Below are 14,586 nucleotides of genomic sequence, written 5' to 3'. Positions count from 1 at the left end.
AAAAAATAATTATTTTCAGATGGAATAAAGAGGATTTGTTGGTTTGTTTTTAAAGGCGTATTTTCTGTTTTATTTTGATGGGTTAAATAATAATTGTATTTATCAGCGGTACAGTCCTCCATGCGATCGCTCTCGCCGCGCTTATCGGGCCAAGCTGAAACAGACTGAATCTCCGCAACAATTGTCGCTGCATATGTTATATGTAATCGCTATTATTGCCCACAACAATTTTCAGGGCATATTTGTAATCGCTTTTTTTGCCACCAACGAAGCTGAAAAGAGATTGCGGTTTATAACAATTAGTTATGGGTCGTGTAATGCTGATAGAATAAAAGCACAAATGGAATTATCTATCCCAACTAGAACAATTTGCGGCTCAGCCTATGTGATAAGCCTGTGACTGCTTTTTGTGTTACTCAAACACACAGACTATGAAAGGAACATATTTTTGCTGCAAATTATAGGCAGTGATGTTTATAATTAAATGCAATTATGATAAAATTATAATGGTATTTACATTTTTTTTGCCTATTTTTTTATTTTTTTTGCTGAAATTTTAGATTGATCCGGATAAAACTTCCGAAGTTATAGGTAGTTAAACGTTGGTGAGTTAGCTCGTTTTTTATTCGATTTTTATGTCTAAAAACTTTAAAACGCTCTCCTGAAAAGTTGCGATCCTGCTAAATTTACTGAACGAATTGTTTTGAAATTTTGCACACTATTTCTGTACCCATTTTATAATAACTAATATTATATATCGAATTTTTAGGCTGTTTTTGACTTCAAAGTGTTACCAAAAATCCAAAAATTGAATAAACGAGGACGGAAGCTAACTTCGGCAAGCCGAAGTTTTAATACCCTTGCAGACTTTGCCGAAATTGCTAAAACTGAAAAAAGTAGCGAAAGGAATAAGGTATACATAAATAAACTAGATTTGCATCGTTTAATGTCAATTGCTTTTATACTGCAAAAATGTCATATAAAAATAGAAAAAAAGGGATACTTTCGCAGCCTTTAACTATTTTTCCTACGGAAGCTATAAGAAATAGACGTCCGATCGGCAAGCGCTTTTACCCTAATCCAGATATGCGTAAATAAATAAGACTTTGAAAAATGTATGTCAATAGCTTATACACTGCGCGAAATATTCTAAAAAACATGAAATTTTGACCGATTTCACCGTATTGTTTCTATGGGAGCTATAGGATATAGACGTCCGATCAGCACGCGCTTTTACCTTGATGAAGGAATGCATAAAAAATACGATTTGAAAAAATGTACAGCAATAGCTTTTACACATCGCGAAATATTCTGAAAAACATCAAATTTGGACCGATTTTACCCTATTGTTCCTATGGGAGCTATAGGATATAGACGTCCGATCGTCACGCGCTTTTACCCTGATCAAGGTACGCATAAAAAAATAAGATTTGGAAAGATTTATGTCAATAGCTTTTACACTGCGCGAAATATCCTAAAAATCATTAAATTTTAACCGATTTTACCCTGTTGTTCCTATGGGAGCTATAGGATATAGACGTCCGATCGCCACGCGCTTTTACCCTGATCAAGGTATGCATAAAAAAATACGATTTGTAAAGATTAATGTCAATAGCTTTTACACTGCGCGAAATATCATAAATTCTTGCAAGATATATCCAATTGTTCCTATGGGAGCTATAGGATATAGACGTCCGATCGGGGCGATTTTCAAACTTGATCTGCGTACACATGTTTTAGGACGATTGTGAAAGTTTCAGATCGCTAGCTTTTAAACTGAGCTCGCAAACGGTATTGAAACAGACGGACAGACGGACAGACGGACAGACGGACATGGCTATATCGACTCCCCTATTGATCCTGATCAAGAATATATATACTTTATGGGGTCGGAAACGTCTCCTTCACTGCGTTACAAACTTCTGACCAAAATTATAATACCCTCTGCAAGGGTATAAAAACAAGAAAGGACGCTATAGTCGAGTGCCTCGACTCGGCTAAACAACTTAATATTATAATTGCCGGACAATTGCAACTGTGTACAATGTATATGCTTACATATGTATGTATATGCTTACATACATACACACATACGTCATTGTTTGACTCAGACCTCCAATTTGGCTAACTTGATTTGATTTGCATAGTTCTTGGGATATAGTTCGGTATTGACAAATGAAAACCATCGCAATTTCCTTTAATAGAAATCCTTATCGAGAATTAACGTTGACTCTGTTGACCACCTTGGCCAGCTGTTCCAAAGTCATCCGTTAGATGTCGCTATTGTATTGCGCCATCTACCCCATGTAGAAATGTAGGCGCTAGCCAGGCTTAAGCGTTTAATGGGTTTTTGGGCGTTATTAGGCCAATCGATTGGTATTGACGAAACAAATACATATCAATTAAAATTTTCATAATAGCATCAAAAGAGGGGCGTGGCACCATTTTTAAACAAACTTGCGCTGCGTAGGAACTCCTAAAATCTACATGCAAAATGCCAATCTTCTAGCTTTTATAGTTTCCGAGATCTCAGCGTTCATACGGACAGACAGACGGACAGACAGACGGACAGACAGACGGACAGACAGACGGACAGACAGACGGACAGACGGACATGGCTAGATCGACTCGGCTAGTGATCCTGAACAAGAATATATATACTTTATAGGGTCGGAAACGCTTCCTTCTACCTGTTACATACTTTTGCACGAATATAATATACCCTTTTACTCTACGAGTAACTGGTATAAAAACTCAACGTAGTTACCTTAAGAAATATCTCAACTAATAAACAATTTGTTGTTTAATTTTTCTGATGATCCAGCAAAGATTTATGCTGTTCACCGCAAGAATTTTTTTCTTGGAGACGCCTACGGCTCTTGGCTGCGAACAGCTCATTTATTATACCCGTTACTCGTAGAGTAAAAGGGTATATTGTATTCGTGCAAAAGTATGTAACAGCTAGAAGGAAGCGTTTCCGACCCTATAAAGTATATATATTCTTGATCAGGGTCACTAGCCGAGTCGATATAGCCATGTCCGTCTGTCCGTCTGTCCGTCTATAAAAGCTAGAAGATTGGCATTTTGCATGCAGATTCTAGGAGTTCCTACGCAGCGCAAGTTTGTTTCAAAAAGGTGCCACGCCCCCTTTAACGCCCACAATCGCTTATATAGGATTTTAAAAATTTAAATATTTCGGAAAAGTAAAAATGCAGTTTTATTGTGTTTATCAATACCTATCGAAATGTAGAAGAAATTTTTCAAATCGGACCATTCGTTAAAAAGTTATGCGTGATCAAAGTTTCTATCTCCATCTCCCTCGCACTCCCTTTACCTGAGTAACGGGTATCTGATAGTCGGGGCACCCGACTATAGCGTTCTCTCTCGTTTTTTGTGTAACCTTGCAGAGGGTATTATAATTTCAGTCAAAAGTTTGCAACTTAGTGATGGAGACATTTCCGACCCTATAAAGTATATATATTCTTGACCAGCATCACCAGGAGAGTCGATCTAGCCATCTCCGTCCGTCTGTCCGTCTGTACGTTTCTAAGCAAACTAGTCCCTCAGTTTTAAAGCTATCTGCTTGAAACTTTCCCAAAAGTTGTCTTTCTATTGTAGGTAGTATATAAATCGGAACGAGCCGGATCGGGCGACTGTATCATATAGCTGCCATACAACTGATTGATAGGAAATGCCATAATATTGGTGTTTGTAAAGTTAGGAAGTTGGGATTTTCTGTGGGTTTTATTTTTGGCCCATCAATTTGACCTACCAATTTCATAAGGATCGGCCGACTATATCCTATAGCTGCCATACAACTGAACGATCGGAAATACCATAACTTTGGTGTTTTTAAAGTTAGGAAGTTGGTATTTTTTATGAGTATTAAGAATGCATCATAGGAATAATTTTGGAGAATATAATTAAAAGAATATTCTGCAAAGGTATATCAACTTCGGCTCCGCCCGAAGTTAGCTTTTCTTTCTTTTTATTACTTACATAATTTAAAACTGAGTAATTAAATGGAAATATGCAAAATCTTATAAAACTATACACTGATTGATTATGGAGAAAATGCTGTGAGTCTGGGGATTGCGTTTAGTAGCACGTTATCTTGAAGCAAGCACTAAGGAAAACCAACTGAGCGTTCTCTTGCTCTCTTGCACCAGCACCGTGGAAATACGACTTTTAGATGCCAAATGAAACTTCATGGCAATTCTTTCCTATGCAGTATAAATGTTTGGTCATTGTGACTCGCAAGATATGGGAACATTATCAGCAGCCCTTAACTCAATTGTGTGAAAGTTTAAGACGTTTTTACCATGTTTCCTAACGCATACAATTCCGGACCTTAATTAAAACTCTTAGATAAAATATAGAAATTAAAAGACTTTCATCAAATCATGACTAGCGAGGAACCTACATAACTGAACACCAGACTTATTCAGAGAGTCCGTTTTTTGGTAATGCTATTCGCACATGTAATTGTCCACCTACGTTTAACCAATCAGAACCTCAATTGAATTTAATTTAAGATTTAAGTAATAAAAAATAAATCAGTCTCGATCATGCTTTCGTGAAGTACAGACGAGTTTTTGCATCGCTGCGATATTCTTTGTAAAGTTTATATGGACAAGTCCACCTTCGCCGCTCCGTTAGTTCTGGTGTACCGCGAAAACAAGTAAAACATAGATCAAAAGGCAACAGTTGCAATTTGTTAATCTTGCAAATTATCGCTACTTCGAATTCACATTCGAATTCAAATTCAATCATAAACTTAATAAAAATCAAATAAAAAACCAACATCCATTTCCCGTATTTGAGCCAGGTTCACACCTTGCCCACTAGGCTACAACATGGTCGCTTTCATTAAGGACATAAATTCCATAATACTTTGGTGCATAGTAACCATTTTAGCTTCCAGTGTCCTTTGTGACTGTCAGCAGGTGAACGTCTCCGTTCCTGTTCGAAGGACGTAAGAGGGTCCCTTCTGCGTATTTAGCTGAAAAATAAAAAATTCTTATTTGTTTTGTGGCGCTTGTCTGGCTGTTTTAACTCCTAAGACAGGCCCGCAGTCTAAATGAAGAGTGGTGCTTTTGTTCCGGTTTTCAGAAAAGCCGTTTTGGAGGGCATCAATAACTCATTGGGGTTACGTTCTTGGATTTGGTCTGAAGTTTCGTGAATATTTACTTTAGTGATCGGAACAACATAAAAATTCCGTCCCCGACCAGCGCAACAGTTTTGTTGACCAGCGCGCTCGAGATTTTCTCTGATTGCGATTGCAGAAGTCTTGCCGCTAATGCGCCAAGGGTCGAATCTGATGGTGGGGGGTTTTACATTGATAACTCCACGTCGTTGGAGTAGGAGTAAGTCGTGATCTTTGGGTATCGACTGTCAGTTGAGCCGGGTTGCTCTTTGTAAACGTTTTTTGCACATTGAACCCGAGCTGGAAACCATAGCCGGCGACGAAGGAGATTGGTGGACCCCTAGTAATTACAAACGGCGTCCAGAATCTAGGTCTCCTAATTTTGCTAATAAAATGCAGACAAATTCGAAAAGTCCCAAAACGACTCAATCTGCGAAACTCACTTCTGCTCTAGATCATACTACCAGCTAAGGGGATATGACATTCATCTGCCAAACCATCCTGCTGATCGCCATCGCGGAAGATCCGCAATTATCATTAAATCGTGCCTTAAATACTACCAATTCTTATATGTGGAACACCAAACGGCTCAGTTGCGGTCAAAGTCAGAACTGACCAAGGGGAAATAGTCATTGCGTCTATATATTGTCCCCAAATTCTCAGCTCACAGCTAATCGCTAAGGGGAGCTTCTAAATGCCCATCATCGTCTCTGGGGATCATGTTAATCTACAAACAGAGGCAGAACTCTAGCGGATATTATACTCACATCTCACATGGAAGTACTTTCAACATGAGGGCCTATACATTACCCATTCAGCCAACGCGTGCCATCAGCCATAGACTTTGCCATCTTTGAACTTTTAAACCCTAGCATTCCTAAAAGCACCCTCCTCGACAATCGAACCTATCCCTCAACGCAGTAAGGCTCCAGGTTTCGACGTCATCGACAGCAGAACTGCCAAGACGTTACCCAGGAATGTTACGTATCCACCACTTTCCCACTCAATGAATGTGTGCTGTGATATCGATGATAACCAAGCCAGAAAAGATTGATGCCCACTTTCTTAAAAATATTCGGAAGAATATTCCTTAATAGAATGATGGTAGTAAGAAATGTACAGAATGCCATTCCAGACCACCATTTTGGCTTTAGAAGTCACCATAGTACAGAGCAAGCCCATCGAATATAAGCAGTACAGTTCAGCAGTCTTCCTTGATGTCAAAGAAGCTTTTGATAGCGTTTGGCACGACGGCTTGCTGTTTAAGTTGAAACCCTCCTGCCAAATGCACAATATCTTCTCCTAAAATCGTTTCTGTTAGAACGAAATTTTATGGTGAATGTGAGAGGCGAAAGGTCATCTATCAGATGCATGCGAGCTGACCTGCCGTACCCTAGGAAACCGCGAATCCTCTTGGCTACATATGCTGATGATACAGCTTTTTTTACTAACTCAACGTGTCGAATTGAAGCCACTCAAATCACTCAAAACTTTTTAGATCTGTATGACGAATGGACGAATCGATGGAACATTTTGATAAACGGGAATAAGTCCCTATCTTAGAAGTAAAATTTTCCCCAGAGTAAAATTTCAGGAGACAGCTATACCGCAATCTTCCCAGTCTCAGTACTTGGGCTTGATTTTGGACAAACGACTTACGTGGAGGCAGCAAATCGAAAACTAAATTGGATTCTTAAAGCAACAAGTAAAATCAGCCTCAGCAACAAGATGTTGCTGTACAATTCGATTGTAGTTCCTTCAATGATGGGGTCCTATGGGGTACTGTATTAGACTCAAATGTCACGGTGCGAATGCACCGTGGTATGTAAGAACGAGGTCCTAGCTAGCGATCTTCACATCCCCACGGTAAGAGAGCAGATCAACATGCATTCTATCCGCTACAATGACCGTCTACTAGCCCACACCAACCAACTAGCAGCATCCTTGGCAAATCCAACTACCTGAAGAAGACTGAAGCGTCGGCACCCTGGCGATCTTTGGGCACGAGGACGTCATGAAACCGGCGTCTTGAGATAATAGTGTAGTACAGTCTCTGTTATAAAATTGTTTTCTTATGTCTGTTATGTTTTATGTTATTTTTTCTACTTTATGATTTCCATGCGTTTTATAGCCATTAAGTTGGTTGATCAACGCTTAAATAAATAAATGTTTGCACAAAAAAAAAATCTATTCCCAAATTAGAGCAACATAATGAAGATCCACTTAATACGCATTGGGATGGAGCAAAACATGTTCTCTGGTATATTGTCATTAACAAAGAACATAAAATCGCTACGTGTTCACCATGGCTCTATCTGCCAGCAGAGCTCCGGCAGAGACCGTTACTTACTGTATAAATCGGCGGTGGGCACACATCTATAGACATCTATACTTTGAAGGTAATATCAAAGTAGAAAGTTCACAAAATAATCGATTCGATGAGAGAATGTTAAGTTTTAAAGCTTTGTGAGTATAAGTAATAAAATTAATGTTGTTTTTATACGCATAGTTTTTAAGGTATCAACGAACTAATTTCTATAAAGTGTGTGGCAGATTATATTTCTACTACACTTAGTAACCAAAATCTTTTTACCAGAACTCAAGAAAAAAAATTTAAAAACATGAAAAATGGCAAAAAAAACTAAATTTAGACTTTTTAAAAATTATTCAAAGATGTTGAGTGCAATTTTTAAGTCAGGGAGTTCAACTGAACCGGAATATAAAACATTTATCTCTGGAATAAGCTGCCATTTAATTTTGTAAAATAGTGTTCTTTAAAGCGCAGAACGCAAAATGAAGTGGTCTTCTTTACTTCTCGCCACTTTCATGTTGCATTTGTGCCCTTTATAATCTTTTCGTTGATGTTGAAATTGGCAAGTGCATAGTGTGGTCAGAGGTGAGAAAATTCCAGTTAAATGAGCTTCCAAAAGGTATTAACTCTAAATAATATAAAATTGGTACAAATACAATGTATAATGTATTTGTGCTGATATACATATATAGTTTTTATACCCTTCAAAGAGTATTATCAAAGACATTAGAATATATGATTATATTGTTCTTTGGTATTCAAGTTTCAATCAAAAGTTTGCAAAGCAGGATACATTTCCGACCCTATAAAGTATATATTCTTGATCAGCATCACAAGGAGAATTGATCAAGCCATGTCCGTCTGTCCGTCCGTTTTTACGCAAGCTAGTCCCTCAGTTTTAAAGCTATCTGCTTCAAACTTTCCCAAAAGTTGTCTTTCTATTGCAGGTAGTACATAAGTCGGAACTAAATGAAGCAAACTATGGCCAGCCGAAGTTTATATACCCTTTCAGTTATTACAAAACGACTACATTCCGATTTCTATCCCTGTATTACTAAAAACTATGAAGCTACAAGTAAGTAAGTAAGTCGATTTTGCGATGCATTTTCCCATCGTTTCTATGGCAACTACATTAATGACATTGTTGTCCGATTTTAATTTAATTCAAACCGTAATTGCATAATATATAAGTATTATCAAATCCCAAAGAAACAAAAAAATTAAAAACAAAAGTTTACGTAGAAATGGACGGACAGACGGACATGGCTAGATCGACCCATCTTGTGATGCTGATCAAGGATATATATACTTTATAGGGTCGGAAATGTCTCCTTCACTGCGTTGCAAACTTTTGACTGAAATTATAATACCCTCTGCAAGGGTAACAAATAGTATCTGAATGTAGCTTAGTTTTATAATAAATTTGGCTACTCGCATTTCTTAATCTAGTATTTTTGTCCCAGTATTTATTAGTTAAGTATTTATTGTTTGCGTCTATGTAAATTAAATTGTTAAGCCTATTACAAAGATGTTCGCTAGCGAAAAGACTTTAATCTTTCCAATGTGATCGAAGTTTCGAGAGTTCATCCGAACTGGCGTACAACGGTCTTACTGTCAATCACAGCTGGGTTTGAGGGAAAGAGCCTTCAAACGATATTATCAAATACCTTGGCAAGACAAGTCTGCCGCTGTACAAAGAAATTAAAAACAATACAATTTAAAATTTTTTTTAATTACTGATAATTATTTGCCAATTTAAAGTTTATAGCTGCATTTAGTTCAAACAGGCGATTTTTCTAATTTGTTATGTGTTTTTTCGTACATTTTTGACCTAAAAAACACTTTGCTCTGACAAGAGGCACCAAAAAAGATTAACACCCGTTGGCTTCTCCAGTGAAACTCCTCCAGCACTTCCACTCTTCGATAGCTCGCATTTTAGGTGTTATTTATAGCTGTCCCGCAGCGACTTCCACGCCAGCTTGTAACTATTATCTAAACATAAATATTGTATATGTCCACGTTAACAAATATTTAATAATGTACAATTATAACTTACTATCTTTATCCATTTCCCAGGCTATTTCCTCCCAGGCTCTTTTTATAATGGTTGCATTAACAATTTTTTTATTGGACAAATCCTATAATTCTGGGCGGGACTCCACAGATCGTATTAATGTTATTTTGTCCTTACAAGTAAGCTCCTACAATCGACATTTTCTGGTTTTTTTATTCTGCCAAAAGATTAAATATTGTATTCCTTTCGCAAGGGTTCACCCTAAATTCATTTCAGCAAACTGGCAACGCTATAAAATTTTCTGGTATTTTTTCCTCAATCTGAGTACCGATGTGAAAAAAAAGCTTGACAAAAAGTGTACGCCAGCTGTTTGCCTCTCGCTCTCTCTCACGACTAACGAACAGTTTTCGTCGATTAAAATTAAAAAGATTGTTGTTGAACCTAAAAAATATCTTTAAAAAACTGGATTCGATTACCAAAATCTTAAATTAAAGTTTGAATTTTTCTTACTTAAGAATAATAGATTCCAGAAAGCTAACGAGCAAAGCAAGTAAAAAACAATAAATGTGTTATCAAGTACACAAGTACTTATCAGAGGTAGAATAATTGAAGGAAGAATAGAATAGAATAAAACAATTTTTATACTGCTTGCCGGATTCATTTATATTTTTTTAATATTTTTCCAAATAATTTAGCAGGCATTTGGTCCAGTAAAATGTTCATTTGTTGTGGTTTCAGTGTAGCACCTAACCGTTGTGTATTTTAAAGCATTATCTTTTTTTTAGTTGTTCTTTCGCCACCGTCTCACTTTCGACATTAACACATCGTTGTTAACTTGACTTGTATAAATTCAATAGTTTCAGAATATTTAGGTGTTCTGGGATGGATTTTTTATACTTTTTACAACGGTCTTACTACTGCCCATTCTGTATTCATTACTTTTTGTTGTATTTGCTATATAAGCGCGCGCCGACTTTGGTTTGGATTTAAATTGGTACGACCCGCAGACTGTTGCAGTTCGTCTTGCAGTCCGAAAGATAATAACAAGTACGATGGATGACAATAAACTCCAGGAATTCTTTGCGTAAGTAGAATGACGATAATGAGTTGAGTTGGACACATAAATGACTTCTATGTGTGCGTCACTATTCTTATACATACTTGCGTTTAAATGTACATATATAGATATATCTGAACAGCATCATCGCTATTAACTTAGCAACGACTCCCTGATTAGGAACGGCGAAAAAAAAAAACAGCACGTCCGTGTCGCGAAGAATTCCATAATTTTCATATTGCTCACAAATCAGGCGTAAGACGTGCAAAAATATCTCAGTGTGCGAATAAGTGATTTGCATTTAATCATAGACCTGACTGTCTGGAATTCGCTTCAAAAATGGATTCCTTTCATAGTCTGTTTGAGTGACATGCAAAGAAAAGTAGTCACACGATTATCCCATAAGCTCAGCCGCAAATTGTTCTAGTTGGGATAGATAACAGCACTTGTGCTTTCATTCTATCAGCTTTACACGACCCATATCTAATTGTTATAAACCGCAATCTCTTTTCAGCTTCGTTGATGGCAAAAAAAGCGATTACATACATGCCCTGAAAACTGTTGTGGGGATTCAGTCCGTTTCTGCTTGGCCCGATAAGCGCGGCGAGATTGATCGCATGGTGGACTGGACCGCTGATCGGCTGAGGACCTTGGGCACCGAGATCGAGCTAGCGGATGTGGGCAAGCAGACCTTGCCGAACGGTGAGATAATCCCCCTGCCAAAGGTCCTGCTTGGAACTCTGGGAAAGGACACCACTAAGAAAACCGTGCTGGTGTACGGACATCTGGATGTACAGCCTGCCCTGAAGGAAGATGGATGGAATACCAATCCATTCGACCTTACCGAGGTGGATGGCAAGTTGTTTGGTCGCGGTGCGTCAGACGACAAGGGACCAGTCCTATGCTGGATCCATGCTATCGAGGCTTACCAGAAGCTTAACATTCCACTGCCAGTAAACGTTAAGTTCGTTTTCGAGGGGATGGAGGAGAGCGGAAGCGAAGGACTCGACGACTTATTGATAGAGCGCAAAAACGATTTCCTAGGTGATGTTGATTATGTTTGTATCTCCGATAACTACTGGCTGGGAAAGAAGCGTCCCTGCCTGACATATGGGCTCCGAGGACTAGCATACTTCCAAGTGGAGGTGGAATGCTCGAACAAAGATTTGCATAGTGGAGTGTTCGGGGGCACCGTTCACGAAGCAATGCCAGATCTGTGTCACTTGCTCAGCGTTCTCGTCGACAAGGATACGAAGATTTTGATTCCTGGAGTGGATCGCGACGTATGTAGCTTGTTAAGTAATCCAAAAACTTGTCGCTAAGGCTTCCTTTCCTTTCGTATTCGTACAGGTGGCTCCCCAGCTAAAGAACGAGCAATCAATTTATGAGAACATTGACTTCGAAGTATCTGAGTACAAGTTAGTTAATCTTATCTTTCAATTAACGCCGTATATTACTGAACCGCTGTAATCTCTTTAGGAAAGACATTGGTGTTGACCAGTTGCCGTATAATGGCGACAAAATTAGGCTGCTTCAAGCCAGGTGGCGTTATCCCAGCCTATCGATTCATGGAATCGAAGGTGCATTTTATGAGCCAGGCGCAAAGACCGTTATTCCAAAGAAGGTTATTGGAAAGTTCTCCATTCGCCTTGTGCCCGACCAGGACCCAAAGCACATTGAGGAGTGTGTTGTTAACTACCTTAATGATAAGTGGGCCGAACGTGGCTCGCCCAACAAAATGAAGGTCTGTTGTTTGTAATGTTAAGCTTCGATCTCCCAAATTACATTGTTTTATAAAAGGTTGTTATGCTCTCGGCTGGCAAGCCCTGGACTGAGGATCCAAACCATCCGCACTATGAGGCTGCGAAACGGGCCATTAAGCATGTTTTCAATGTAGAACCGGACATGACTCGCGAGGGGGGCTCTATTCCAGTAACGTTAACATTGCAAGAAGCCACTGGCAAAAACGTCATCCTTGTGCCAGTAGGAGCATGTGACGACGGGGCCCACTCTCAAAATGAAAAGATCGATATATACAATTACATCGAAGGCGTAAGTTAGCAATGAAGCACCTCTTTGCCAAATTTGATAACATAACTTTTTTTCTTTTAGACTAAACTTCTTGGAGCCTATCTGCACGAAGTGGGAAAATTATAGGAAAGCGGACTAACATATTCCATTTTAACACGAAAAGCATCACAATAGTGCACTTCTTATAATAAATATTGGACTCAGTCCTATACATTCTTTATTTTGTACACTTCCAGGTTATTATAATTTGAACCAAAAGTTTGCAACCAGGTAAAGGATCCTATAAAGACATAGTGGTTTTTAACCAAATCGAACGACTATATCATATAGCTCCTATAGGAACGATGAAAAAATGTATTTAAAATTCGACACAGATAGCATTAACATATATGCCAGGAAGTTTTCTTCCTTTCTTGTTCAAAACTGTAATTTTGAAAAATGGATAGAATTTTTTTTTCTAAAAATATTTTTTAGCTAAAACGGAATGGATCCCCATAATTTAATCGAATTTAATCGCTTTCATTGCCATCACCAAAGGCGAAAAGTGATTGCGGTTTATAACAATTAGATTTGGGTGGTGTAAAGCTTATAGAATGAAAGCATAAGTGGTATTATCTATTTCAAACTAGAAGTTGCGTCTCAGCCTATGTGACTGCTTTTCTTTGCGTGCCACTCAAACACAAAGACTATGAAGGGACCCCGTTTTTGAAGAGAATTCTTTGCAGTATGGGTATGGTTAAATGCAAATCTATATATAAATCCTAATGACACACAGATGACATTGCTTTTTTTGCACGTCTTACTCTGATTTTATTGAGCAATATTAAAATTATAAAAATTTAAGCACGTCCGTCTTATTCCCTCAATAAGAACTTTGACTGACGTGCTGCCAGTTCATAATCAGGGACAATTATCTATCGTACGTTGTTTAAATTATTCAATGTTACCATTTGTTTAAAAAGATATTAATAAGATTTACATAATTGCTTAGATTTTTGTCCAGACGTTTTATCCTTTAGCAGCCCGGCCAGTTAGTAGCTTTGAGCTTGACACTTTTGTTGTGACGGAGCATGCTAAACAAATACTTTTTAGAAAATAATTCTCTAATTTTTAGATTTTGCTTTAGAAAATGTAAAAAAATGACTTGGAGTAAGCATTTTTATTGTTCAGACATGCGAGAAAACAATGCGAAGTTTATATAAACCTTTTCAACTATTACAAAAATAAAAAATTCAATTTTTTTTATCTTTTAAACAAAAATAAAATATTTTGCACACTCCGTATAAACATTTTCTAATCTTCTTTCTTTTTTTATATATAGTTCTCGATTATGCCAAAAGCTCAAAGCGTACAAAACGAACGAAAGCCCCCTGCAATTGGTTTAAGCCGGTTGTACTCTGGATTTTATCACTTATAGGAATGCAAATATCTCCCAGTCGAAGCTGTCACCATGGAAGAGAATAGTGGGCGGTAACTCGACAGTTAAATGTACAGTGGCGGACTAAAGTCTACAAACGACCCCTTTTTTGGAGTTTAGCCAGCTCTATAGCGTTTCCAGTAAAAGTAATGATGCAGTCTTGTTTTAAATTTAATTATAAGACAAAAACCAAAATATCGTCTTTATTCAATAACAACTTTCGAAGTTATTAACCAAAAACTGAAAAAAGGCACTGACAAAAGTCTACATACGTTTCGTTAGACAGCCGTTTCTGGTATTCCTTTTAGCTTAGAACTAACGTTCTTTTTTGAATTATGCTTTCCGCGGTATTTGGCTTTGCTTTATTTGTATTTTATTATTGGAAAGGAAATTCCTGTGGCTGTGCGGAAATTGGCGATAAAACACAGAAAAGAAAAAAAATCATTTGGCGAAATTGCTAAATTGTTAAATTTAAGCAAAGCGACGGTGCAAACAATTTATAAAAACTTCGAAAAATCGAGCTCATTCGAGAGTAAGCCGCGCAGTGGCCGTCCGAAAAAGCTTTCTCGAAGGGACATCTTCATCCGCAGTGAAGTTGGCCAAAACCCTA

At 37.9% G+C, this 14,586-nt stretch overlaps 1 protein-coding gene across 1 annotated transcript; it reads left to right on the top strand.

Moving 5' to 3' along the window:
- The first annotated feature begins 10,394 nt into the window (after positions 1-10,394).
- Positions 10,395-12,770, top strand: LOC108042492 (cytosolic non-specific dipeptidase). Its single transcript, XM_017120816.2, has 6 exons — positions 10,395-10,555; positions 11,043-11,811; positions 11,879-11,946; positions 12,008-12,272; positions 12,329-12,580; positions 12,641-12,770. Exons 1-6 carry the CDS (start codon positions 10,524-10,526, stop codon positions 12,683-12,685), a joined length of 1,431 nt encoding a protein of 476 aa, XP_016976305.2. The 5' UTR covers positions 10,395-10,523; the 3' UTR covers positions 12,686-12,770.
- Positions 12,771-14,586: the final 1,816 nt, after the last annotated feature.

This window comes from Drosophila rhopaloa, unplaced genomic scaffold (assembly GCF_018152115.1).
Source record: "Drosophila rhopaloa isolate 14029-0021.01 unplaced genomic scaffold, ASM1815211v1 contig_213, whole genome shotgun sequence".
Lineage (NCBI taxonomy): Eukaryota > Metazoa > Arthropoda > Insecta > Diptera > Drosophilidae > Drosophila > Drosophila rhopaloa.
The sequence above is the reverse complement of the archived record's forward strand: the minus strand, read 5'-3'. Positions and strand labels throughout refer to the sequence as shown.

Coding starts and splice junctions, on each gene's coding strand:
- LOC108042492 (XM_017120816.2), top strand. CDS start 10,524: ATGGATGACAATAAACTCCAGGAATTCTTTGC. Junction 10,556..11,042: donor AAACTCCAGGAATTCTTTGC/GTAAGTAGAATG, acceptor ATCTCTTTTCAG/CTTCGTTGATGGCAAAAAAA. Junction 11,947..12,007: donor TTCGAAGTATCTGAGTACAA/GTTAGTTAATCT, acceptor TAATCTCTTTAG/GAAAGACATTGGTGTTGACC.